The sequence below is a fragment of the Phyllopteryx taeniolatus genome, chromosome 20, assembly GCF_024500385.1.
Source record: "Phyllopteryx taeniolatus isolate TA_2022b chromosome 20, UOR_Ptae_1.2, whole genome shotgun sequence".
NCBI classification, from domain to species: Eukaryota; Metazoa; Chordata; class Actinopteri; order Syngnathiformes; family Syngnathidae; genus Phyllopteryx; species Phyllopteryx taeniolatus.
In genome coordinates this window covers 13,944,679-13,971,999 of record NC_084521.1, presented here as the reverse complement: position 1 = coordinate 13,971,999, position 27,321 = coordinate 13,944,679, and the positions used below count along the sequence as shown (strand labels likewise).

The window sequence follows — 27,321 nt, the reverse complement described above, 5'->3', positions numbered from 1 at the left end:
ACAATCAGATAAATCATGGGCTGCATTTCAAAGTTGAACCAGTTATTTCCTCTGCTGTGAATTAATTGGTGTCTGTGAATTTACTGAGTTTGTGACTGCAGAATTCCAAGATTTTGCCTAATATGACAATACAATCAAGCTTTGTTTTGTCTTGTCAGTGAGTATAAGTCAATGAATAGTTTGGGGAGCAATTCATACTTATCATCATTACCTTCCAGCTGCCAGCAGCCAGGTTCTGCAGGGCTCCAGCTGCTCCCTCCAGGGTGTCGGGATTGGAGCATTCAGAGAGCAGGGTGAGGTAGGGCTTGACAATGGTGGGGTGCCAGAGCATCTGAACACCTTTGGGGGGATCCACTGTGTCTGGAAAGGGGCCAACGCCATCCCACTGGAAGAGAGAAGAAAGAACAGGATAAGATTGTCCACAAGGGAATACAGTACAACGTAAAAGCACACTGCGCTTGATTTTCACTACACCCACCGCGGGGTAGGACACAGGACTGCACAGCGACTACAGTGGCACAGCGCAGTTACCCATATTTGGTGTTGGTTGCTAAGCGACCGAAAAGGAAGTAGCCTGGTGCTTTATCCTGTTGGTTTGGTCGTAAAGTAGGCTACAGCTCAGCAATATAAATATATTAAGTAAGCCCAGGCTTTACTCATAATAAGGTCAAGATGGAGACATGTTGCAAGTAAAGCATGTGTGATAATGCCATATTTTAAGATAACGTTTTTATTTTAAAAAACACACACACACTTCTACCACTTTCAACAAACTCGGTACATTACGTCCTGCGTAGTGAAGATCCCCTTCCATCGGTGTGGCTTTTTAACCACATCACAGTACGTCATCTGTCTTGTCTCCCAGAGCTCAGGATATACTGCAGGGAAACCTTATTAACTATTGATTCCTCCATTTTTCTTTTCTGTTTTCTCTGTGGTTTTACTGTAGAACTGTTGCTGTTGAAATCACTCCGCCACTTTCCCAGATTGGAAGTGCCGAGATCTCATCACAATGTGCTGTCGCCCGAATTGATCATTTATTAATTAGGGTGTGTCTGCTGTGGTGGCAGGCGCCACCTCATGTGCTGCCAGCCACTATGGCTTGGCGCTGCGCACAATGAAAGGGTCGATCGACGGTGCACTGCACTGTGCTTAAGTGCACTGTAAAAAGGCCTGAATACAGTGGTTGGGGGTGTGGTAAAGCCTTATTCTTCAATAGTGGACAACAGGCAATTTTTGTCCCAAGATAAAAACGTGAATGCAAGGCAAACCTGTTCATATTTGCACACCTTTTTTCATTTTTTCTGTTATAACAATATCTTTTTCGTGTTACAGTCGCTTTCACTTTCAAGACAGTGAATTGACCACTTTAATTCAAGATGTGATATTTTCATGTTAAAACAAGCTAAACAGGCAAAGTTACATGATTTAAGATCTGTGAAACAGAATATTATCTGTTTACATGAATTAAATTTGAAATTCATGGGTTTGTACCAAAGAAAGAACAGATCTGACCCTCTTGATGTAGCGTCGTTAGAATGCTCCGTAGATACATATGTGATAAGTTTATGTTTCATGACATCAAACAGATATTATAATAACAACAACATTTTCAAGGAATTATGTGATACTTTTCAGGTAACTATTTGATACTAAGCCTTTTTTTTTCTTTTTCTAGCACCAATGTACTGTAAATCTGGACCAGTGTACTGGACTTGAGGAACACAGCCTAAACTCCAACACTAATAAAATCTGTCTTGGTGGAAAATAGGAGTTGAACACGATCTCCTGTGGAACTTAGTTCCTGTTTAATTCATGCCAGTTTTCCTTCCTTCTTTTTTTAAATAGTGGAATTAGTGCGGAATCACTGTTTCTCTCTTGGAGAGAAACCTTGAGCTTTCCAAATAAAAAGTAAAATAGCTAACTATTAAGTGAAATGTGCCGTCGCCTTGATTTTGTTTCCTTTATTAAGACTGATGGAATGGAAATAGTGAGCAAGGGAAAAGGAATAAAATAACTGCTTTCACACAACAACTACTTTTGGAGAAATAAAATCTCAGCGCTTTAACTCCCACCATCCGTCCACATTGCTGTCTCTTTGTCAGTCACGTGGCCTCAATTCATTCGCTCTCTCTTTTCCTACTGCTTATCATTGAGATTGTGTCCCTCTTTTTCTCTCCAGATGACTCTTTCTCTCTAGATGCTATACTGCTTTTCTTTTGTGATTGTCCCAATAAACCCTTCTTTTCCCCATTTTCTTATTCTATTTCCATCCTTCTCCCTCTTCTTTGGATTTTCCTCCCCGTCGACCTTCTCGTTCCGCTCAACTGATCCCCCCTACTCGCTTCATGGTAAACTAGGCAAGTGTGCACTTTGCACTATGTGTGTATGTGTGTGTGTGTGTGTGGGTGCATGCTTTATTTACATAAATTCTCTGATGGCAAAATCAAACACTTGATACAGTTTGAAGACTATGAACAGAACAACCTATTCTCTACATTTGTTGCCTGCAAACCTCCTACGTGAATACAAATAGATAATGTTAATTTTGAATGCTCAAAAAGTGCACAATATTAAAGTCCCAGAGGAAAAAGCAAATACCTTGCACCTATTATGGTTGCTTTCAATAGGTGATAACAAGCCACAACAATCTATTGGATTTGTTAGAACTGTATGGCACTACAGTATGTATAAAAAAAATTTTCTGATTAGAGAAACCTGACTGTTACACAAACATGATGTACTGTAGAAAATTGCAAGCAGCCACTCTTTTATTTTGAACCGAGATCAACATTTGTGAGGTCACTAAATGTTGGCCAAGAGGGTCTTTTACAATTTACAATCTATGTTGTAGTTCATCCAAAGGGTGATTAAAGGGGTTGAGGTCAAGGCACTCAAGTTCTTCCACACCAAAGTCCTCCAAGCGTGCCTTTATGGACCCAGATTTGTCCAAGGCGGGACAGAAAATTCTCTTCCCACGATTGGAAGCATACACATTTTCCAAAATACCGTATTTTCACGACCATAGGGTGCACCGTATTAAAAGGCGCGGTCTCAGTTACGGGGTCTATTTCTGTATTTAACACATACATAAGGTGCACCGTATTATTGGGCGCAGGCATGGTAAAACATATGCTAGCTTAAAACATACGGGAACAAAAATGTTTTTAAAAAGGCAGCGGGAGCAAAACTGAGTTCGGTTGTTCGGTTATTGACGTATTTAACAATGTACTCACGTTGTTTTTTGATCAATCCTCATCCACAAATCCATCAAAGTCCTCATCTTCTGTATCCGAAATGAAGTGCTCAATCAAACACGCCAGGTTCGGGTCAGTCTCGTTGCCGTGCGAATTTCGAACAACAGTGCAAGCAGACACCTTAGCCCAACATCCACAATCCATTCAGAAATTGTGGCGTAACTCGCCCGGCGCTGCCTCCTAGTCTTAGTAAACGTGTTCATCGTCTGTCATCCATCGCTTCCACGGCGAAGCTCGTTTTCCTGCTTCCTCCACTTGCGAACCATCGATTCGTTGATCTAGAATTCTCTCGCGGCTGCTCGGGGGTCCTTAGCCAAACCGATGTTGTTTTGCACAATGCACACCCCAGAAATCCTCCCAGTCAGTCAAGCGGTAAAAAAAAATTAAAATAAATTAAAAAATAAATAAATAAATAACCCCGACGCTATATCCCTACTGAAAAAAAATAATAATTTAAGACTTTTAAGTGCGCCTTATGGTCGTGAAAATATGCTACCTTAGCAACATCGATAATTAAGTCCTCAGTTGGAACTAAGCGGTCTAATCCAACTGCTTATTGTTGAATTAATAAAAACTTTAGTCCTTTCAGTGTGTATTTTCTGAAACTTAATTGCTTTTTCCTGCCACTGGTGGCAGGAAAAAAGTGTGTGCGTGTGTCTGTGTGGGGGTGTGAGTTTATTTGTATGCAGCAGTCAATTAGGAGAACTTAGCTTTAGTTCAGGCTCCCACGCTGCTCCTTGGCTTTGCCGTCAAAGACTAATAAATGATTACAGGGACTATACCGTCTAAGTGCCGCCGCCTACCCTCGGCTCTTGCTGCCTGTCTTTTTCTCACTATTAACTCATTTTCTTCTCTCCACTATCAATTATTATCTATTGCAGGTAAAGTTGACTTTTTATCGGGATGCAGCTTGTATTGGATCTCAGATTGTGCAAGTGCAGCAAACGTTCGTGATTGTGAAAGAAAATCTGTTTGACATATTTGGCGTGTCATTTCTTTTACCTTTCGCGAAAGTGTATGAAAGTAAAACATAAAGTCACTGGTTCATTTGTGAACTCACCCACTTTGCATTGCAAGTCAATTCATCACATCAACCTAGTGAGTGACAGATCAATATGAAATGGCTTTAACATTTCTTCAGGTCACGCATATTGCCTCTTCAGAACAGGTACATGTGGTTCTGACTCCTTAACCCACCAGAGTTAAACTTCAGCTTATTAGCTTGAGAAAGTAGACAGAAGGGAGGAGGGTGCAGATACAATTAAGCTAAACAAGATCTAGGTTTAAAAAAGTCTCACTAATATAAATTGCCATAAAAGAATATAAAAGTTGCCCGTGATCCAATTTATTTTCAAGGAAGCCAACGCATTAAAGCAAAGTTTACAGCGTACTTTGTGATCTAAGGTTTCCATCTCTCTGGATTATTCAGCTCACATGTCCCCTGTCTCGACTACTGACAACGTGTTCCTGCTCCATCATGCAAGGCGGCTCCTACTATTTGGACACGCGTGTGTCGGAACACAGCGTTTGGCGACAAACGGACGTGAATAAGTAAAAGGAGAACTTTCAGTGATGGGTTGCACCGTCATCACATCTTAAGCCAAGTGAGCGCTTACTGGGCCGTCTTCCTCCAAATGAGGAATAGTGTCACCCCTGGACTGCATCAAATATGTGAAATGCCCCCCCCACATTTCTTAAAGTTACTATACGCAGCACTGTAGTAAGACAACCGTTTCGGCAGTGCACTAACTATGCACTTGCTGCACAATGAAAAGGTGCAAGGAGTCACGACAGAGCATGTCTCTCATGTTCAATATTCGAGTGGGTTCCTTTAGTGTGTTTGGTTAAAAACCCCACCCAAAAACTACCATCCACCTGGCAAGGGGAAAATAGAACCAAGAAACAATTACTATGAGCTATAAAGGAAATACTTGTGGTCAAAAAATTTTCTTTGCCAACTTGATGAATTATAATAGCAGCCTGTCAGACCAGGCGTTAATGATTACATGCGTCTAACTAACATGAGTTAACCTTACCACAACATAAAACCAAGCCAGCCCGCAACAGTAGCTAATTATAATAAATGTGGACTGGCCAATGTATTTACAATTTTGGTCGAACTGTATATATTGTCACAATTGATTCAGAAAGTAGTAAAGTAACAAAGTTTTTTTTTTTTTTTTTTTTAACCACATCTGCTTGATCTAATGGGGCATTGTTTCACGTCACTCAGTTCCTGTGATCAATTTTCAACCAATCTTTCTCCCACCATCAGACAGCATCATAGCAAGAAGCCCATGTATTTGCCAGAAGTTTTGAATCTCCTCCATCGCGTTCTTACCTGGTCAGCACCCTTCTTTTTCTTCTTCTTCTTGCCCCAACAGCCGGAGCTCTCTCCGTCACGACCGTTGGAGTCACAGAGGAGGCCGTCCAGCTCCTCCAACCCGCCCTGCTGGCCGTGAGACGTCTCGGCTGCCAAGCGGTAGGACAGGTTCCTCAGGATGCAAACGCAATTCTCCACAGTCTGAGTTGGGAAATGAGAAAGATGAGGGAACAGATTTAAGAGATGCCCACTTGATACACTTAAATGAAACATCACACTCAAAGTGAAAGTGGAGGCCTGCTAATAAAAGCGCTTTGACGACTACTAGCAGCACTTTATCCCCCCTTCCACCCTAGGCAGACTTGATGAAAAGAGTGAGAGGACAGATGCTAGATAATACATCGGTGATATGAATGTGTGTTTTATTAGGTCTGATTTTGAAATGAGATTAGAATAAACGCAGGTCAATGAGGAAACATGGCATGTCCAATAGAGTTTCTAACACGCCATTAAACAGTTGAATGTGAGCTCATGCCTATGCGTAAATGTGAGCTTTAGTGCGAGCGGTTGTGCTAAGTATGACTCTGAAAGCGGGGTGTCGTCGAGTCAACTGAGTGGAAATTAACAAAGACAAATCATCCATCTTTTCGCCGAGAGACCGCCCGCTTTACACAAGAACAACCAGGTAATGTAATTGAACACACTCGGGAGTCGCGACAAACAAAGCAACGTCGTACTCGGGCGAGCTGCAGTCACATGAAATCCACATCCTGCATACAAACTCCCACAGTTTATGTATTGTTTCCAATTTACAGTGACATTTCCGTCTTCGGGTTCATGTTTTTTTTTTTCCTTTCTTCATTCAGCTGCATTGCTCAGTGAACAGACACTTGAACTTGGTGACGGTATGATGTTTTTTTTGTTTTTTTTTGTACAAGTGGGTCATGTTCAGGCATAAATAAACAGTTTGACATGTTTTTTACTTAACATCTAGTTTGGCATTCTCCAATAACAGTTGGTATTACATGTGAATTTGTAGTTTTGTCACCTTTAAGGTATGAGATCATTTCAATGACTGGGTGCTAATGTCTTCTTAGCTGAGTGTTACACATCTGTACATTCTGTTAAAACAATGTGCATATATTTAACACTTTTGTGCAGGTTACAAAGGTCTATGATATGTAGGCCTAACTTTTATATTGGCACAACTGATAACACAACATTCAACACAGTAGATATTCTGTAAAATTGCTGCATGTGTGCATGGACATACAGTATTGCCATCAGCAGAATCAAAATGTAAAGTGATGGCAATATGGAAAAATGTAATGTGATCCAACATAACATCTGTATGAAAAGGATGGTATTCACACTGGTAGAAACACTATGTTTATTTTTATTTATTATTATTTTTATTGATATACTGTATTTGAAAAATCCAAATGAATGGTTAATTTTGTGCATGTGACACTTTCAAAGACATTAATTATAACAAAATGTTCATTATTGTGGTTGGAGTTGGCATTGGTGTGTAACTGGTTTTATATTTCGAATTTGGAAACACCTCTCAGTATGTTGCAACACAAATGTTTTTATTTGTTGAATCGGTTTATTGTATAGTAATAAATTCTCCATTTACCAATGTACATGAAATACTAGTGAATTAAAACCAATTATTCTGAACATTTTATAACACAACACGAGTCGACAAGTCTAAACGCCAAAGCAAGACAGCGAGAGCCCATCATTTATGGCTATTTTGCTAATAACCGCCAGCGGGTCCACCTGCCAATCAGTCTTTGTTAGCGAGGCAACGGCCCGCACTCCTCTGGCGGCTGCAGTCAGATGGTGGAGAGGAGCGGGCGGATAAACAGTGATTAAGGGAGGCCATTTAGGGAGTCTGGCAGACAGGGAGACCTTGAGAAGCCAGCCAGCCACAACATTGTTTATGTGATATCGACTGGCCAACACATACTTTGACACGAGTGCACGTACGTGCAGGCTTGGTCCAAACAGAACACCACGCACTGGGAAATGTTCAATGAATGAACTCTTTGTGGCGACTACGACTAAAATATTACCCATTTTAAACTCTTTATCGGGCAGTCACTCAAGTACTGTCAATAATCACCGTTACTATTATTATTATAACACAGACGCACCTTGCTGTCAATCTCACTGCTGCCTAGAGAGGTCTGGATGACGTAGAGCAGGGCATCCGTCAGGCCGTCACACTCTCTCATCCTCCGTCGCGCCTCCTCACCTGCGGAGCTGACGTTCCTGTAAGAAACGTCAGAGTGTGTTTTGCCAAACCAAAAGTGCCACGAAACGGGGAGTTTTTGAGGTGGCGGGATAACACGAGATATACGCAGACTGAGTCACTGTGAGATATAAACTGAAAGGGTGCATTACAATTCTGGATACATCTCAATCTATGCCCCGCAGGTTTGCTTCCAATTAAAATATTTCACTTGCGTCCAACGGAAGCCCTTCAATTCCGACAGATGGTGGCTGAACGTCAGATTCATACCAGGCAAAAATACATGCAGTATAAATAGTTTGGATCCGTACATACAGTAATTCCGAATATATATATATATATATATATATATATATGTGTAAAGCCCTGCCTCCCTGTGCTTGCATGGCTTTTTGCGGGTACCGCATTTCAAAATCATGCATGTGTAGGATAATCGAAAAATCTAGCACATCTGTCTCACAGTTCTGTGATCACCAGTTCAGGGTGTAGCCCGCCTCTTACCCAGAGTCAGATGAGATAGGCCTGAGCACGCCTGCGACCTTAGTGGGAATAAGTGGTACAGAAAATGGATGGATGGGAAAAAAATCAAAATTGTTCGTAGATGTGAATGTGAGCATATTGTAAATGGTTGTTTGCTGGTGACCAGTCCAGACTGTACTAAGCCTGTCATGATCCGTGTTTTTGACTTAGTTTTGATTAGATTTAGGTTTTGTTTTATGTCATGTCATGTTTTCCCCCTGTGTCTTTTGAAAAGGTTTATGGTTTGTCTTGCTCACTAGGTTTTCGTATCCAGCTGTTCTCGTCAGCCCTGTTCCGTGACTACCAATCAGCTCCTTCCAGCCACTTGTGTCTTGTCCAGGTGCTCGTCGTTGTCTCATCAGTTTGCTTGTATTAAGTTCCCTGTTTAATTACAGTCGTAATGAAATTCCTTCATTACGGGGTTGTAGAAAGCAGAAACCAAATAAGGGAAACATCAAAATAGTTATCAAACCGATTAGTCAAAAGCTCCTGGAGTTTATTATATAGCCGAACAGCTATGACAGACAATAGAAATGTATTGATGGCATGTAGCGGAGTCCATTCATCATTCTGGCATTTTAAAGAGTTCACGGCTCTTTGACTAGTCTATGAAATGAGGGCAATCCTTTATTGTTGTGATGAGAATGAGGTGAGAGAAAGACACAGGAACTCAATTAAAACTTAACGTCTGATGCTTCTGGCTTTCCAAGACAAGGTCAAAACAGTTTCAGCAGCTCTGAATATGCTAATAGGCAAACAAGCTTACTTTGCATAACTGGCTTCAAAGTGACAATTCTCTGCAGTCATTGCGCAAGACTGACAACACTTCTTTCTGACTCATAAAGGTGCTCACGTGAATTTTAAACATTTAAAGGGTGAATTGGAATGTTTTCTTGCAATATTTGCATTAGACCAGGTAGCTTTTGGTCCCCAACCACCAGGACACAAACCGTTCCGTAGGTCATTTGGTTACCAATGCAATGCACAGTGAGACTGGAAAAAAATAAAAAATCGGAATTACCATCAGAGTCTGAAAAAAGTTTTATTTTGGTGTATCTGCGTGTGCTTCTGTACACGTCAAACCACTTGTCTCGGTCAGGTGATAGATTAAAAAAAAAACATAAGCCCAGAAACAACTTTCGAGAGCTTCTTCGGAAAGGGGGAAAGGCCAAATGATGAGAAAGAAGAAAAATACTTCTTCCAAGAACAAAAGCGGCATTTAAAGACAATATCAGCAGCTCCACTTAAAATGCTGGTCTATTCCTACAGGTGATTTTCACACACCAGGCCCGCTCTGAGTAATATGTGGAAACATTGCTCGCAAATGAGGCAATGAAGGCTTCAAACCTGCTTCAGCACATGGAGTTGGGTTCTTGATTCAAAATCAAGGGAGAATATCCAGAAATTGCCAAAAAGCACTGAATTCCTTGCAACCATCTTATCTTTTGTGAAGTGGGGTTTTCTGCAATGACGGTGACCAAAGCAAAGTTGCAACACACTTGGAGTTACGGATGTGTTACCCCAAGATGGGACAAGCTGACAAAAAAATACATTTAACATAACTGCCACCGTGTTTAGAGAGTATGTTGACGACTTACACAAACACAGTTACTAATTTTGCTGAAATGCAGTAAAGCTATAATCGTCATATATGTGTGGTAGTTATTGAATTTTTTCTTGCAACTGCGCCCCCAATGAGGACACGCAGTATAGACAGTGGATCGATCAACTTTCACACAATTGTAAAATGAGGTTAACTTTCCACAATAAAACAAAAACAACAACAACAAAACAATCTTCTTTAGCTTTGAAAAACATGCAGAGTCTATCCCTGTCCTGTGAAATTATTTGAAAATCTAAAATATGACAACAAACAGAGAGGGGGAAAAAAAAAAGAGTAAAACATCTTCTCTGGCTTTCCAAATGAGTCACACAGCACATGGTTGGGGTGTGCTCGAGGATGAGGAGGCGTGGAGATGGTGAGATGTCACCACAACCACTTGGATCATCAGTTCAAGAGATGCTCCATTTGGAATGTGAAACCCAAACCAGCATGGTTTGACACTGTGCAGAATTCAGACGCAAAGTTTCACGCGTAATGCACCAGTGAGAGAGGAAATGAGAGCGCCTATCTGCTGCCTGTCAATTACGTGTGTGTGTGTGTGTGTGTGTGTGTGTGTGTGAGATAATGTACCAGTGAATTTCTTGGGGTTTAACTGGTAATCTTCACTCGTTAACTATTCCATTATAGACTAGCACCTCGTTTCTATCGGATGTCACTCATCGTTAATTCAGTCGAACTCATTAGCTTGCGTCATTATATAATTGCCCAGCGAGAAGAATGACAGAACATGATTAAGCATCCCATTCACAATTCAAACAGTCGTTATTTTGGCTGTGTCAGACTGATAAATTACATGCTGTTTCTTAGACTATACATCATGTAGATTTAAAAAAAATACATGTCAGTCCAAGCACACCTCAAGTGTAATAAAGAACATTTGATCAATGCGTTTGGGGAAAGTAGGGCATATACAAAGTTCAGCAAATATGTGGCATTATTTTAGGACAAAATCAAGAGAGAACAATAAAGTTATGAGAAGTGAAAGGAATGAAAATAAACGTGGGAAGTATGATTTTGGAATCGTTATCAGTTATTGTTAGGTGGTGCTGAAGGATGAAAGTTTACATCTCAGCTGGTAAAACTAGCAAAAATAATGAATGAATGTATGTATGCAAGCAGTCTTTTGTTTGGAGAATGTGCGCTGCAAAGCTCAAGTGTATAGCATTCTGTTTGTATATTATTTATTCCTGTATTGCTGTCATTCCACTGCTGCTAGTGTATATATGTTGTCATTCTCAACTGCTTATACAGTATAGATTATTTCGTTACAGTGTTTTGCTGCATGATGCTGCCGACTATTCTTGCTGATGTTCGCATTCATTTTTGTATAGTATTTACGATTCATGTACAGTTTGCAAGTCACCTCTGGAGATTTAGTATTTATTAGTCATATAGTTGACCCATGTAACTGTCCTGTCATATACTGCCCCGCAGTTCCATTATTGGAACCGGGAGGGTGCTTTGTGTCCTCTCTCTCCCCCCTCCCCTCTTTGTTTCCAGCACCTGTCTTCAATCAGCCTCATCACCACCGGTGTATATACTCTTGTGTCTCCTCGTTTTCCGTGCTCCCCGGTGTTCCTGACCCACGTCATTCCTGCCGCCAAGCGAGCCGAATGTCCACGCCGCCGCCTGCCAACACATCCAGGACCACCTCCATAACCTTTCCCCAATAAACTGTTCATCATTTTACATCTGCCTCCGCCTGCTCTTGGGTCCAGCTACTCCCCACACGCGACATTTCCTCCATTCGACGAGAACTGAACAAGCACCAGCTATTTGAAGACAAATACAGACACAGTATCTGTTTTATCTGGAAATTTAAAGTTTCCTTTTGATTGTTATTATTCATGCAAGCATTCAACGTTTACAAGAAACACATGGACACCAATAAATGGTTGTCAGATGGCTTTCTAATGTCACTTAAAGAACAAATGACCACGGAGTGACATGAGAGCAGCTGGTGTGAGGCGGCTCGACACACTAGTCAAACTGCGTCTGCGTGCGTGCGTCTGTGTGCGTGGGGACAGTAGCGGGTCATCACCGGTTGGCTCGCACACACAATCCAAAGCACATCAATAATATCAATAAAATGACAAGCTCGTTGTGACGACGCTCAGTCTCGATTCATCCAGCCATTAATTCTACGACTGCATGAGAGTGGGTGTCTTAGTGGAAGCAAACAGAAGAGTGTGCGTGTGTGTGCGTGTGTGATCCCGATAAGCCCAGAAACAGAACCGCAGACAGAAAAGGTGTGTAGAGTGTGGAAACATCCATTTTTTTTCCCTCCTGCCTCTGTGCCTTGGCTGTGAACCAACACCCTGGAGGGAGGTAAACAGCACTGAATGGAGGCTATTGAGGATATTGAAAAGCATTCACAGAACACCAAGTGTCTGGCATGATAAGTCCTTCCATGTAGTGTGTGTGTGTGTGTGTGTGTATATGTGAATTTGTGCGGCAATTGATAACATAACCTATAGGTCCGTTAGTATCATTAGCTCCTGGACACACACGAACCTAACTGAAACACATGCATACATTTCAAATATACTGCAGTTTAAAAAAAATCTGGGATTGGATTTCATTAAGTGGTGCAGGAACGTGTCCGCTGCCACTGTAAATATACATAATTTAAGTCATGTCATGTTCTGGAGAATTTTTGAAGAATATTTAATGTATTTTGTGAAAACTGTATGCTATGTAGATACACACAAAACTCATAGAACTCTCAAACATTGTTTTACTGCTTATGTTGCTATTAGAGTTAGTATTATATTTAGCTAGAATAACCATACAGAAGTACATGTGGGATTGTTTTTCATACAACAGCATTTATCTGAACAGTGTGTGGGTGTTCTTTTTCTGAGTAATATGTTAAAATTCATCAGAAACACAATGAAGCCTTACGAATGATGAATATTCGGCATGTTGATTGCACATACACATTTCTCACCAAGCACAAACAAAAACATGAAATTATCACTGCCAGTCTTAAAATCCTTTTGACAAACGCGCAAAAGCTGGGGAAGAAGCTTGACAGGAGTGAGTGGAGTGAGGATTAATGTTCAAGCTGCAGGTGGTTGATTTAGGAAACAACGCATGGGGAGAAAGCAAAGTGGACGTGAGATATTTTAAGTATCGAAAATCTAACCACTGCCTTCGGAGGATTTTTTTTTTGTGAATATGTGTCCATATTATGAATAAATAATGTTCTCGGGAAATTGGAATATTCATTGTTAATCATAAACAAGGAATGGAAAACGTCTTGTTAACAGTATGTTTAAAAAAAAACAAAAAAAACACTGTCATTTAGTCATTCCATTTCAAATGTGGCAAGTCTGGGCCTCCCTGCTAAAGCTACTGCCCCCGCGACCCGACCTCGGATAAGCGGTAGAAAATGGATGGATGGATGGATGGATGGATTTCAAATGCAATGGCTGAATGCACTATTGCTGAATGTTGTTTACAAAGCCAATATTGCTTTTCACATTTGATGTATTCAAAGATCAAATTGCTTTAGGTTGTGAAATGTCACCTTTAAAGCTACTGTAGACTCAGCAGCTTTCTGCATGATGTCGTTTTATGATGTCAAGGTTCAACAAGCCAGAAGCATCTTTTATCAGCCTAATGCATCAAAGAGAAAGTCTTGAAATGGCGAGAACTTATATACGTGTAAGTGTTGTTGCTATGGTAACCATCTGGAGTCAAGGACCAAAGTTTCAAGTGTTCACAAACAATTGCTTCGCTTTTGTGAATATATGCATGGCGCACAAACAAAATTCCTGAATGTACCAATGCTCCAAAAATGTCTGCAACACTGAAGTAACTGGAATAATAAAAAAAAAAAAAACCATCATAATTCTGATTACAACCATCCATCCATGTATTCATTTTCTATAGTGCTTATTCTCACTAGGGTTGCATCTGAGCAGGAGCAGTCTATGCCAGCTGACGTAAGGCGAGGGGTGGGATACACCATGGTCTGGTGGCCAGTACACACAGTATAATAAACACATTCACACGTAAGGACAATTTAATTGACCGAAGAATTATGTTTTTGGAATGTGTATATAGAGGAAGCTGGAACACTTGGAGAAAACCCACACAAGCATGGGGTAAATATGCAAACTCCACACAGGCAGGCCAGAGCCCGGATTCAAACGGCCAACTTCAAAACTGTGAGGTGGATGTGCGAACCACTCATCCATCATGCTGCTGTGCAGATTATGCGTACACATAATTAAACCATTAGAAGTAGAAATCATTCAGAAGTAAGTGCAATACATCACGGATGGACACTGAACTAAATGTCCTCAATTGGCCAGTAGGAAAATTAATGACTGCAATATGCATTTTATTAGTTCTTTTCGGAACTGGATGATGAATTGGCAGGCCAAAAGATAATATAAAATATAAAATATATATATATATATATATATATATATATATATAGTATTTACCACTTCACCATTTTTCTCACTAAATGTACTTCCAAAGGTTCTATTGACCTGATAATTTCACCAGATGTTGGGAACAACCAAAGTATTCCATACATCAAGACCATCGCATACTAATTGTTGCAATATATATATATATATATATATATATATATATATACACGCACACACACACACACACACACACACATCCACATGCACGCGCACACACAGTATATATGATTGGTTGGATGCATGGAATTTTGCCTCAATTGCGCCAAGACCAGCTGACTACACATAGAATAGCCTTGTTAAAACGAACAACATTAAAACAAAAACAACAAAATCCACATGTACAGTTATTCGACTCATTGATTTTTAAATGATTTACTACAAGAAATGTAAAGTGAAAATATATCAGTATATCAGTACAAGTAGTATGCACCCACTGCAATCGAAACATGGCCTTTACTCTAAATTTGAACAATGGAGAACTGCAGTTCCAAAGCTAATAAAACCATGGTGAATTATGCATGCTGCTATATTATGACTGCAGGGAATCAATAAAATCAAATGGTGATTTGCAAAGGGTGTTTCTGAGGCATCAAGTGTAAACACAGACGACATGTACGGAAAGCTCGTGACCCAGTTGTTACAATTAGCATGTGTATTTCGATTTCATGTCTACATACATGTGAATGTCAATTTCATGCAACGTCCAAGGTGCTTTTACCTGAGGCAGCCAGTAGCATTACGCAACACCTGGGAAGTATGAAGCTGGAGCTTGCGGTCGTCATGGTGATTGGGGGAGGAGTCCCAGTTAGAGTGAGGGATGATGACGCTGTTGGTCAGCACAGCCAGTGCATCCTGGATGATGGGCATCTTGAGAGCATCACATGATGACAGGTTCCACAGCACGCCTGCACATAAAAATTAATCAATGAATTCATTAACAAGAATCAGTTAATTTCATCGATATAAATATTTGCATTTTAAAAACTTCCTTGTGATTCAAGCTAACAGAAATCTCATTTTCTTGTTCAGCTCATAATCTGCTAACATGACATTTAGAGGCACGCACTTTTAGTGACATGAACCTTGTAGAAGTGTCCTGGGCAAAGCATTTGGTTGCATTTTGTGAGGTTAAAAAAGATGGTGCTTGTCGCTCACGTTGATGTGCCAAACAAAAACTTTTAAAACTACCTGCGACTGAGGACAGGCCACTGGGCTCTAGGCCAAAATGGAGACTGCACTCGACACTAGAGACGGATTTTACAGCTGGCATTTTACGGATAAACATTTTGAATCACTTTTTTGTCATAGCCTTCTATTTATATCCTAGGAGCAGTCCTTAAGATTTAGTAGATATTTGTGATGCATTGAAATGTAATTTTGTGCCTTGGCTATTCTGCACACAAGCTGTCATTAACAACCTGTATATTTTCACACTGTTTACATGCTGATACAATCAAGTGTGGACACAAGCAATAAAAACATATATTTCTTTACTGGCAAATGAACCAAATGTCTTAACATCATTTGCATATTTAAAAATGTTAACAACTGCGTGTACTGGTGACAAAGTGGGTGACAATGAACTAATAAGGGGGTTAGGACAGTCAGACAAGCTGAGTAATGATAAAGTCAGGCAGGAACAGGTTGAGACAAAAGATGACACATGCTATGTTATATTACCATGGTGAGTTTTGTCATTTTACATAAAACAAAAGCTGCCCAAAGGAAAAAAAAAAAAAAAAAAAGTCACCATGTCTCATGCATCTGGTGACACCAAACTCGCACATCATGCAAGCAACTGACACTTTTGGAACAAAAAGCCTGAAGAAAAACACACAGGAAATGAATACTTAGGTTTGAGGGAAACCATGCTGAATGTATTTACATATTTACATGTACCTTAATGTTCATCTTAAAATAGGTTCACAACTGAGAACACAGACTCAAACGCTATCAAAGTTTCAGAATAGAGTTATGAATAAATATTCATAGAAGGGAAATGCTTGCAGTTGTGTCATTACAATAGAAAAAAAGGCCTACAGTTACAGTATGAGTTCCCTTAATGAAATTAAACAACATTCCTGGTTATAATAAGAAGAACTTTGGATTGTTCCCCTGAGGAGAAAAAAATATTCTGATTTATACTGTGTCCTTATTATTGTTGTTATTGTATAGCACCACTTTATATTGATAAAACAAAAGACGAAAAAAGTCAAACTAGGCATAAACAAAACGTTGCAAGTGAGTAAAATTAGGCATGAGTGAGAGAATAAAAAAAGATAATTGCTTCTGTGTGCTTGTTTGACAGTCTGGGAAACAAGGACAAAGAGGATGATGAGGCTAAGGATAGCTGCTATTTGGCACCAATCGAGGGCTTGAACCTTTCTGTGTGCGTTTCCATGGCATTTGCCATCACTTAGCGCTCAGCAGCCTTTTTTTTTTTTTTTTGTACTTTCCTCCCAAACGCTCTTCAGTCACGGGTTCACAAGCAGGAAAGACACCGTATTTACTAAAATAGACACATCAGCACATTAAAAATGGACTTTGGGCTTTTGTCTACATGCAACCCAAGTTGTTCTGAATGTTAAGCACTCTATATGTTAGTTGTTGACTGCATTCTTTATGGATTTGTTCATGCGTTTCTTTTTTATTTTTCATTTTCAGACATGCTACAATTATCCTAAACTATAAACGACAATGCCACCTGTTGCTTTGGCATGCACATGATAGCCAGACAATGTTTTTTTTTAATTTTTTTTATTTATTTGTTTACAATAAAAGTTTTTAAAATGCTGGTACGAATACAGATTTTTTTTTTCAACACTACAAAATAGATTTTAGAACTACAACTGTATACACAAACATAGCCTTAAAGCCTTAAGGTACAGACAACAAATGTAGGTCAACAGTCTTGACACACTCAACGCTGCCTTTCTTAAAAGGTTAGTAATGTCGCCGCATGATTGCAATCAGGTTGCAGCCACAGATGTGTTCTTCGGAAGGTGCGAGGAGGAAGAAAATAGAGCAGAGGCTGCAGTGTTTTCTGGGACAAGGACATCGCGTCTGCCACTGTGTCACGTTGGCGAAATTCAGGTCTGACACACACTATCGCACACACATCTGCCTGCTCAAGAAACATGGATCTGCTATGCTTCACTAAGCCCACAGGGCCCTTTGGAGCATTGCAGTCAGGTGACCAAAAGACAATGACATCACACGAGAGATTTTGTGTGTGCCAGCCAAAAAGTGTGTGTGTGTGTGTGTGTTCCTCCTTTATCTCGTCCTCTGTAATCCCTCTCTCTCTCTTGGCTCCAACTGGGTCCCTCAAGACACATGACAGACAGTTTCCAAGGAGCTTGGTGCTTTGGGGAAAATGTGGGGATGATTGCATGAATTCATGAATAAATGAAAGTATGACTTGTAAGGGGGGAGCCAGGCCTGTTAGGACTCAAGTGGAAATGTTTTATTAAACAGCCTTCATCTACGTGGCTCTGCGTGAATTAGTTAAGAAACAGAGTCACAACCTGCTGATGAACAAAGCCAAAGACAAGAAATTATACAGGAATTGTGGCAAAATATACAAAAAGAGAAATCGAAAGTGGACTTTGGGAAAGTGGTTGAGAGCAGGTTGCTGACTTGGGCTCTGTAATACTTCTGAAGGCAAAGTGCAAGAAACACCATGATGCCTTGGTTTATAATAATAAAACCAGCTCGGGCCACATATTAATAACACATGTAAAAATGTTATGAATTGAAACACAACTACAATGTCACTCACACAAGTTTGCCGAACACTTTTAAGACCGAACAACCCTCAATTGGAGCAGCATGAAGTCGTTAACCTTCTTACACAAGCACTTCAACCATATTTTGGAGGAAACTATTGAAAATTCGAAAATAAATGGGGAACCCTTCATTTCCATCACATTTAAAGGATTACTGTAGCTCCACATTTCTGTTTTGAGTTAACCTTTTGTATCGAAGGCAGTAAGTGTAGAGAGAACAATGTTCACTGAAGATTTTTGTAGAATTTAGAGTCTTCAATGAACCTACCATGCATGTTTTTGGGATGTGGGAGGAAACCGGAGTACCTGGAGAAACATGCAAACTCCACTCAGACAGGGCCGGGATTTGAACCCCGGTCCTCAGCACTGCGAGGCAGTTTGTCCACCGTGCCGCCGTTGTCAAACATAATGGAAGTCAAAAATATTAATTTCCAATTACCAACAAGTGAAAAAAAAAAATATTTACAAAAACTGTTGCATGTCACCTGTACCTCTCTCATCTAAGCAGAGCATTCAAAGCAAAAGAGATCAGAGCTGCAGCCAGCCGTATGTCACAGTCCAGCACCTCAAGGTGAGCCCACGAGCATGGATAGCATCTCCTATTGACATACAGAGGCTCGCCATCGACCAGATTTTGATTGACAGGCCCGGAAGCTTCAACTTCCTCCTATCACACTCGCACGGAGAGCCAGGAAGCCAATAAAGCCTGTCTAAATTTAAACTTCAGAAAGGACAGTGCAATACAGTAAAAGGTTTCCTGTCTCATTTCCCAGACCTACAAAGCTCCTTTAATCACAGACGATAGAATCCGATAAGACTGTCAACGAGTGGGTGGTAAAGAGTCTCATTGGTTTGGACTCAAGCACGACCACTATGTCTCGCCAAGGACAATAATGATTTATGTGCATTTATGTGCATGCTGTTTGAATATCCGCTATTGGTCTTCATGCATTTCTGATGGACCAATGAACTTTTACTCATTAGAAAATCATTCAGCGACTGATGAGTCATGAAAGTCAAGCTATGTGGGATATTTGGCTGCGAAACTGAATTCCTACCTTTTACTTCAATTTCAGTGTTGATTTTTCTTTTCTCTTAAGTGAGACTTAGGTTAAACATGTAAATATGTGACAACACTACACACTTGAATCACAACACACACAACAACCTTGAATCAATCATTCATCCATCCATCCATCCATCCATCTTAGACTGCTTATCCTCTAATGACGTCCAATATAAGGGCTGCATCAACAATTCTGCCTTTTACATTAAAAATGCTTACTCTAGATTGATAGTCATATACAGTATATTCTAAAAAACAACATGTTTATTATTACAGTATTGTATTGCAGTAAGGTGTAGAACCGCAGTGGATTATATTTAGTAAAGCTCAAATCTACACCGAGGTTGTTGTGACATGTCAGGTGATACTGTTCCATTTCAGTCATGATGCAAGTGGCAATATTGCATATTACAGGAGGGGGTGCGGCCACATACACGTTTTAATAAACTTTTTTTTCTTTTTTCATTGTGGTTCCATCTACTGGATCTCATGGGTTCACAATGGCTTCATTAAGCAGACTGTAACAGTGAAGACAAATCAGGTCAATCTTTGTCAATATTGACCCATGCATCACCATTTCATTATCATCTCACATGATGTGTTACAGAAATTAGTTACTGCTTATGATTATTATCGTTATAACGGCAGAATTTTCATGAACATTCTTGTATTGGATTTTTCCTGTCAGTTTCTCCCTTCAGCCAAGTCAGAAAGGTTATTTAATAAACCGTAGTCATGAAAACGTACATTATGATGTGCCCTCCTCACCCACACTCATTCTTTATTTTTCCAGTACTCTCTGCTGGGATGTTATCAGTATTTAGCCGATCTCTAAAGGGAACTACAAAATCCTTCGCTGACTCTTTGCTACTCTGATCCAAACATCTCCTTGGTGAGCCAGTGACCTCTCTAAGGATGCAGTGGTATATGAATGAGATTTTAAGGAACAATTGGGTTCGAGTTCAAACTAAACATCGTCTTTATCTGAGTGGTCTGTGCACTTGTGAGTTATGTCTAGTTGATGCAACTGTGAATGGTTTACCATGCACGGTGTACTTGAACCACTTCTAATATTTTGTCATTGAATATACAGTACCAACAGCATAAACTATGCTTTTTCTAAGCCAGATCGAGCCAAAGACAGATAGATGTAGAAGTGTAAACCGCATGAGAATTTACAGTGACTATAAAGTGTCTACACACCCGTGTTCAAGAACATGAGAAAGATCAATCATTTCAAAACATTTTCCATCATTAACGTGACCTACAACAAGTACAACAGAATTGCTAGAAAAAAGAAGAAGAAGAAAAAAAAGTGTCAGGACGTCCTACTAGAACTTCTGAAGTTTATTTGGAGTTTATCAGAGGCACTTTAAATGGTGGCAGGTGTGTGCTGAATACCATTTAACATCAGTTTGAATGTGCCACATGCCTAGTTATGAGTGTGTGCTTACTTGTGCAACCACATTATCTCAGTTGTTTATTTTTGCTTCCATCTCGAAAAGATTAAAAAAAAAATGTCAAATTGAGTTGTAGAGGTTATAGGTCAAATGAATGGTGGAAAGAGTTTTGCAATGATTTACCTTGGTCTCATTTGTTATATCACAAAAGCATGGCGCTTGTACAAGGGTGTGTAGACGTTTTATAGTGACTGTAGTAAATAAAATAAGAGTAGAGAATACTATTTCTCTTACATTCTGTCACGTGAACAACTGCTCATGCAACTCTTGCATGCAACTCCTCAATCACTCTTAATACTGTTTCCCTTCTTGTATGCGCAGGAAATGCTGGGAAACACTCATCAGCAGTAAAGCAGAATTCAACTTTTGCACAGTAACGAGTAGGTTTCAATGAGGGCTGAAAGACTTTTGTGACCACTGGAAGACCAGTGAAATTATTATTTTTTTTTTGTGTGAAGTGCAGAATTCTCTTTTGCTATCTCGCAGTCAAGAGGACGACTCTGGGTTTGAAAAATGAGTTTAATCTTGGCCCATTTTATTCCAGTATATGGAAATCCAAATGCTTCAGCTTCTCAATACACCTTAAAAAAGTTCCATGCTTTGTAGGAACAATTGGGCGAAGCTCTTTATCTGTCACTGAATGAGTCATAAAGGTTCTGAAAAGGATGGCGTGACGGGTTTAGAGTGAAAGCCCTGACTTCAACCCCATCAAACACCTTTGAGATAAACCAGAAGAAACATTGTGAGTCGGGCATTGTGACCTAACAAATGATCTCCTGGGATGAATTGTCAACGTTAACCACAGACACACTATAATGTTGTTGCACAATGTCTTCCCAGAGGAGTGCATATGATGGCTTTAGGATGGAATGTCCCTGTGAGTTTTTGTGTCACAAAAGATATATTTCAAATCCAAACTACAAACTACAAGTTTTCACCTTTGAAGAGATCCTCCTGGATTTTAATGCATTTTGCCAGCCTTCATTACTGGAAGTATTCTTCTTCCGCAGCTGTGGTCGTCCACGTCTTAAAAATGGGTCCCCTTGATGACCCCCTTGAACACTTTGCTGATGTGCTCGTTGATCGTCTGGCCCTGTGGCAAGAACTCGCAGTGGACAATGCCCCTCACATCAAAGAATATGATAAACATGACTGATTTGGGACTTTGACTGTCTTGCCTTCTTCGACCTTGGTGAGATTGGACTCTTCCACTGGCGTTTGGTCGGTGGGTCGTACTCAAAGACCCATGATTCATCATGGGGGGGGGTAATGATGACAATAAGACCTAACAAGTCTGGTTTTATCGGTCTCATCATCACAAACTCTGCTCTTGATGGATTAAAAGCATGTGGGGAAAAAATTAATTGCCGCAAAGAAGTGAGGCCACAGTACAGGGCGATTACAATGAAGGGCAAGACTTGTAGTTTTTATTTTTGGTTTGAAAAACTGCGTATCTTTTGTGACACCAGTCATGCTGACAAACAATTGCAGCCACATACAGATATGATACTGATAGTTGAACGTGTATTATATAACAGAGACAGCTGGGTGATGCACTTCATTGGAGAACAAAGATCATTACGATGCGAGTGGGAGGCAGTTTGCAAAATATACATTTTACCTTAAGTATTTTACTCATGATGGGTTGGGCTATAGAAAATGACCGGCAAATGGAAAAGAAAGAAACTTGAATTCTAATGCTTCAACTTGGGACAAAGGAGAAAAGCAGGACATAAAAAGAGGTCTGAGTCGTGAGGTTTCAAGACAATATTGGCTGGCGTCCGTGCCACATCTGCATTCAAGTCGTGCCCTGGTGCTATTTCACATTTGGAGAGAAATTCAAAAAAAAAAATCAATCAAAGTGGAATGTTTAGCAGCTTTGGTTTGAATGAATAGTGGAAGTTGATTAAATACTTGGAATGAAAAGTTATGAATGACTTCAAATATTTGCTTGTGTTGCTGTCAAGGACACAAAACAAACTGCAACCGTTCGTACGTGAGAGGGAGTCGAAGGGTTGTGGTAAACATCACTAAAACTCAAAGGAGAGAACATTTTGCACAAGAATATTTTGCATGCACGACCCAGATTGTTGTGTGCGCGTGTGGTCTATTCAGTTTACACCTCCACACGTCAAATGGGGTTAACTTTTTTCCACATCGTCTTGTGTAATGCAAACACATTTTTACCACATTAAAAGCTCCTCTGTGGCTAATAAGATACGAGGTCATGCTCCACATAACTGCAGCTACAATGTGTGTGTGTGTTGTAAAACATCATACCTGTGACCAACTCTCTTATTTCAACGTCGCCTGTCTTCCTCAGAAGGCGAACTAGCGCTGGGATCCCTCCACAGTTCTTCAGGGCCACTTTATTCTCGTCGTTGGCCTTGCCATAAACCAGGTTCCTCAGGGCTCCACAGGCACTGCGGTGAACCTCGCTCATCCTGTGGTCCAGAAGGTCCACCAGCAGCTGGATGCCTCCTTGTCTGCGGATCTAAGCCACACATACAAATTATCGCCCCGGGCTTGAATTATTCATGGGACAAGCAAAACTACTAATATTGTCTTTAACTAAGTATACCTGATAGACTACACTAGACACTTATTTAGATAAAGGGATTCCCAAGCTGAGAGCTGAGACCCAAAATGGCTCCCCGGTCACATTTTATATGCTTGTACGTTGTGTTCTATGTCATTAGTTTCTACAATACATTGACATGAAGTCATTACATCATGTATTTTAGCTGCTTGAGGCAAAGCAAATGTTATTTTAAAGCAAACCTCAGATATGAAATCATTGTAAGAAGAAAGATGTAAAAAACAACAACAATAAAACTATAACTATGTGCTTTGTAAGCTACAGTATAACAACAATCGGATGTTTTCTTTAAATACAGTAAATATTGACCTACATAGTTTAGGTTTAAATATATTTCATAAACAAAAGGTGAAGAATATCAAAGCTGCCCTGGCATTCTGCAGTTTTTGTGCATGAAAATGTTAGGACATGAGTCTCCATTCTTCATGGCTATGGTTGTGAGCGATTAACATCTTAACATTGAACGAGTCGTAACACGCACAGAAGCTCAGAAAATTTAAATAAAAAAAAGCATACAAAACTGCACATTTTTTATTTACAATACTACAAACGGAGAAAGGAAATCATTTGTTATGTGTCTCATATAATATTGAACATGACATAACATGATTATGTTGAATCTTTATGGCGCAATTAAACAATTATTATGATAAAAAAATATTATCCAGCCTGTACCGACTGCGTTGTTATTTTTTCGTAGATTTATTGAGGTTGCACTGCAGTAAAAAGGTGATTTTAGTTCGTGCCATTGTTATAATGATGTAGCATGTGGCAGCTATCGTAACATAAATAAACATCTCTATAAATAATAATATCATAATTAAACAAATTTAACGACAACAACCCGGTTTAACACTGAAAGATTGGTGTTGCAGTCAAAGCCATTTCTCTATATTTAACATAAAGGCGCTTGACTAAAACGAAGTAGTAGTCTAGTTAGACAGATTTACTTTGTGTTTATTTGAGAGTAAAACTGTAGAGGTGACAAATGTAAAATGGTTATAAATACATATGGGATCTGGGTCTATTAAATATTTCACTGTCTGGACCCCGTAAACCTTATATGCTTTTAATAGCGGACCTGGGTCTTACACGTAACGTCTTCCCAGCCTGCACGATGCTTTACAGCTTGCCTTCTCCATGTGAATGAGGTTGTTCAACAAAATATCTCACAATATCTCAACAGTAGCGTGTGTCTATGAGAGACATCGGGAATTTGATATGCAGCCACTGTCATACGGGACTTACTGAAATATTGTGACAGGCAGATCCTGTTTCATTTACTTCCATTTTAAGGGAGATTATTACAGATTATTAAAAAAAAAGAGAAATATTTACAGCAGTGACATTTGTGCAATTACCCTTTATGGGACACTCACTGATTACTACTAATACTCTATCCATCCATCCATTTTACGCTAATCCTCATTATCCTCACTAGGGTAGCGGGTGTGCTGGAGCCTATCCCAGCTGACTCTGAGCGAGAGGCGGGGTACACCCTGAACTGGTCGCCAGTCAATCGCAGGGCACACATAGACAAAACAACCATTCGCACTCACATTCACACCTACGGGCAATTTAGAGTCTTCAATTAACCTACCATGCATGCTTTTGGAATGTGGGAGAAAACCGGAGTGCCCGGAGAAAACCAACACAGGCACGGAGAGAACACGCAAGCGCCACACAGGCGAGGCCGGATTTGAACCTGGGTCCTCAGAACTTTGAGGCAGATGTGCTAACCAGTTGCCCACTGTGCCGCCTCTCTGAATTATATGCAAATTACATTTCAATTAGTGATGTGTACTGGACAAAATGCCACTAACCGACAGCAGGGAATTGTCAAATTTTGTTTTTCCAATAGTACTTATAATGGGACAGTAGGAAATATCTCTTAATGTTGTGAACTCCTGTTTCAATGCCAAAGGACTGATGAGCATAATAATGTTGCCTGGTGGAGTTGCGCCAGAGCAGATATCTGCTTGGATGTTGCTCAACTTCCCATCGCTTTCGTCATCGTGTTTTTGTGATGGAAAAACGTCCTTGTCCACCTTACAACCAAGACCTCAGCTATTTGCCTGAAGTGCTTTGGTGTGTACAGCATACTGTATAGCGTCACAGGGACAGAGAAGGGACTTTGGCCAGGGATACAAAAAGAAAAAACAAAAAAAATCTAACTTCTAACATAGCTTTGATGACATTTAAGTGAAAAGACACATTCAGTAGGCGGAGGAGGTGAAAGGAGGCAAAGAAGAAAAAGGATTGCACCAGGGTGCGATGGAGGGCAAGGAGAGGACGGAGGTGTTTGATGACACAGCAGGAGTCTATCGAGTAAAATGACTTTGCTTATCTATTCAATTAAAATGGATTAAGGTTTGCTGTGAATGGCAAACTAACCTTGCTGTATTGACCACACTATTTACTTGCTTTGTTCCTTCCCTCCCTTTGTCCAAATACATCTCCCTTGTAAGGCTTGTTTCATAGCTTTTGATGAAAGGCATCATGCTATTACTTTGTATTGCCTTTGCAATACCTACACAGGTTTCCAATACCACCGTGCCTTTCCTCCTTATTCCATGTAAAGAAGATTAGAAGCGGGGATTGATTTGTCTTCGTCTCCCGCTGTTTTGCAGCAGCCACAACTATCAGTAACCCATAGCGACAGCATTGCTGTGGTAACAGTTAACGGTGGTGACAGCTGGGATTGTGGGATTCGGAGGTGCTGCAGGCGTTAACAAAAAATCCCAGTGAGATCCACAGGGGTGGGTGACATGGGTGACACATCTTAGCCACGGTGGTTACCAATGAAGCCTAACAAGTTTGTTATTGGGCATGAGTCACCACATATGGAATGACAGCACAAATCAGCGGAACACTTAATGCTTACCAGCTTGATCCCGAGTGAAAACATGTCACACACCTTCAAACCCATCACACATGCACCATGTTTTTTTTGTTTTTTTTTTGGTCCCACAATTTGCCTCGATTTTAGGATCTTTCAACCTTTGCCTAATTTAATTTGTGGCCTCAGGCAGTGATTTCCCTATGGGTACCTTCCAAAATGGGCCACCATGAACCATCTGATATTTGTAGTCAGGCAGAGATCACAGCAAGTGAAAATCTACAGTGACCATCTACAAGCTACTAAAACACAGGCGTGACACACCTCACAGCATGTGATGGAGAATACTGTATCTTGTGGAAATCTCAGTGTGTGTGACTATGTACAGTATGTATGATGGATTTGGGTTGAGGATAACATACTTCACTAACATCATTATTGAGGTTACCCAGAGGGAGAAAAAAAAACTCAACAGTGACATGATTTTCTTTGGGTTTTGACAACCACAGAACCGAAATGGAACTTATTTTGATGGCGGAAAGCAGTACAGTAGAGGTTGCTCAGTATAAAATGGGTAATTTAGGAATAATAACAATAAAATAACTGAATGTACACTGGAAACTCCAGTGACTTCCTCTGGAATGTATATCATCAAAGTCAAGGTAGAGAACATGCAATTACATCAATGAATGTAAATTGGCCAAATTTGACGTGGCTACTTGGCAAAATTAATAATGACTTGCTTTCTGGGAAAAAAAGCAGCTCACAACATATTTATTGTACATCAGATTTCAGGAAATCAAGATATCAATATTTTTATTGTTTCCCCTTTTCAAATATGAAAGTTTTTGGTTCCAACAGTTTGATCCTGGAATGGATTCAATCTTATTATTTCTATTATTACTACTACTCTACTATTATTTATTATATCTTATTATTTCCTATGTGGAAATTGTTTTGAATCCAAACAAGCATCCCAGAGTGAATTGTTTTTAACTTCAAAGGTTCCACTCTAAGCGGAATTTTCTTTCGTTTGTTCTTGGAAAGTAGAATTTTTGACAACTTGTCTTTACCTAATTCGTTCTTCTAAAAACAAAAAAGAAAAGTGACTCTCGACATTGATTGCAAAAACAATCACCTG

At 40.0% G+C, this 27,321-nt stretch overlaps 1 protein-coding gene across 1 annotated transcript in view; it reads right to left on the bottom strand.

Moving 5' to 3' along the window:
• Window positions 1-27,321, bottom strand: part of ctnnd2a (catenin (cadherin-associated protein), delta 2a) — a 244,102-nt gene that overhangs the window by 42,933 nt on the left and 173,848 nt on the right. Inside the window, exons 17-21 of the mRNA XM_061757693.1 lie at window positions 23,023-23,236; window positions 15,150-15,336; window positions 7,743-7,860; window positions 5,599-5,781; window positions 212-385 (exon numbers count right to left, since the gene is read on the bottom strand). Coding sequence (XP_061613677.1) covers window positions 212-385; window positions 5,599-5,781; window positions 7,743-7,860; window positions 15,150-15,336; window positions 23,023-23,236 — 876 coding nt within the window. The remainder of the gene's footprint in view (window positions 1-211; window positions 386-5,598; window positions 5,782-7,742; window positions 7,861-15,149; window positions 15,337-23,022; window positions 23,237-27,321) is intronic.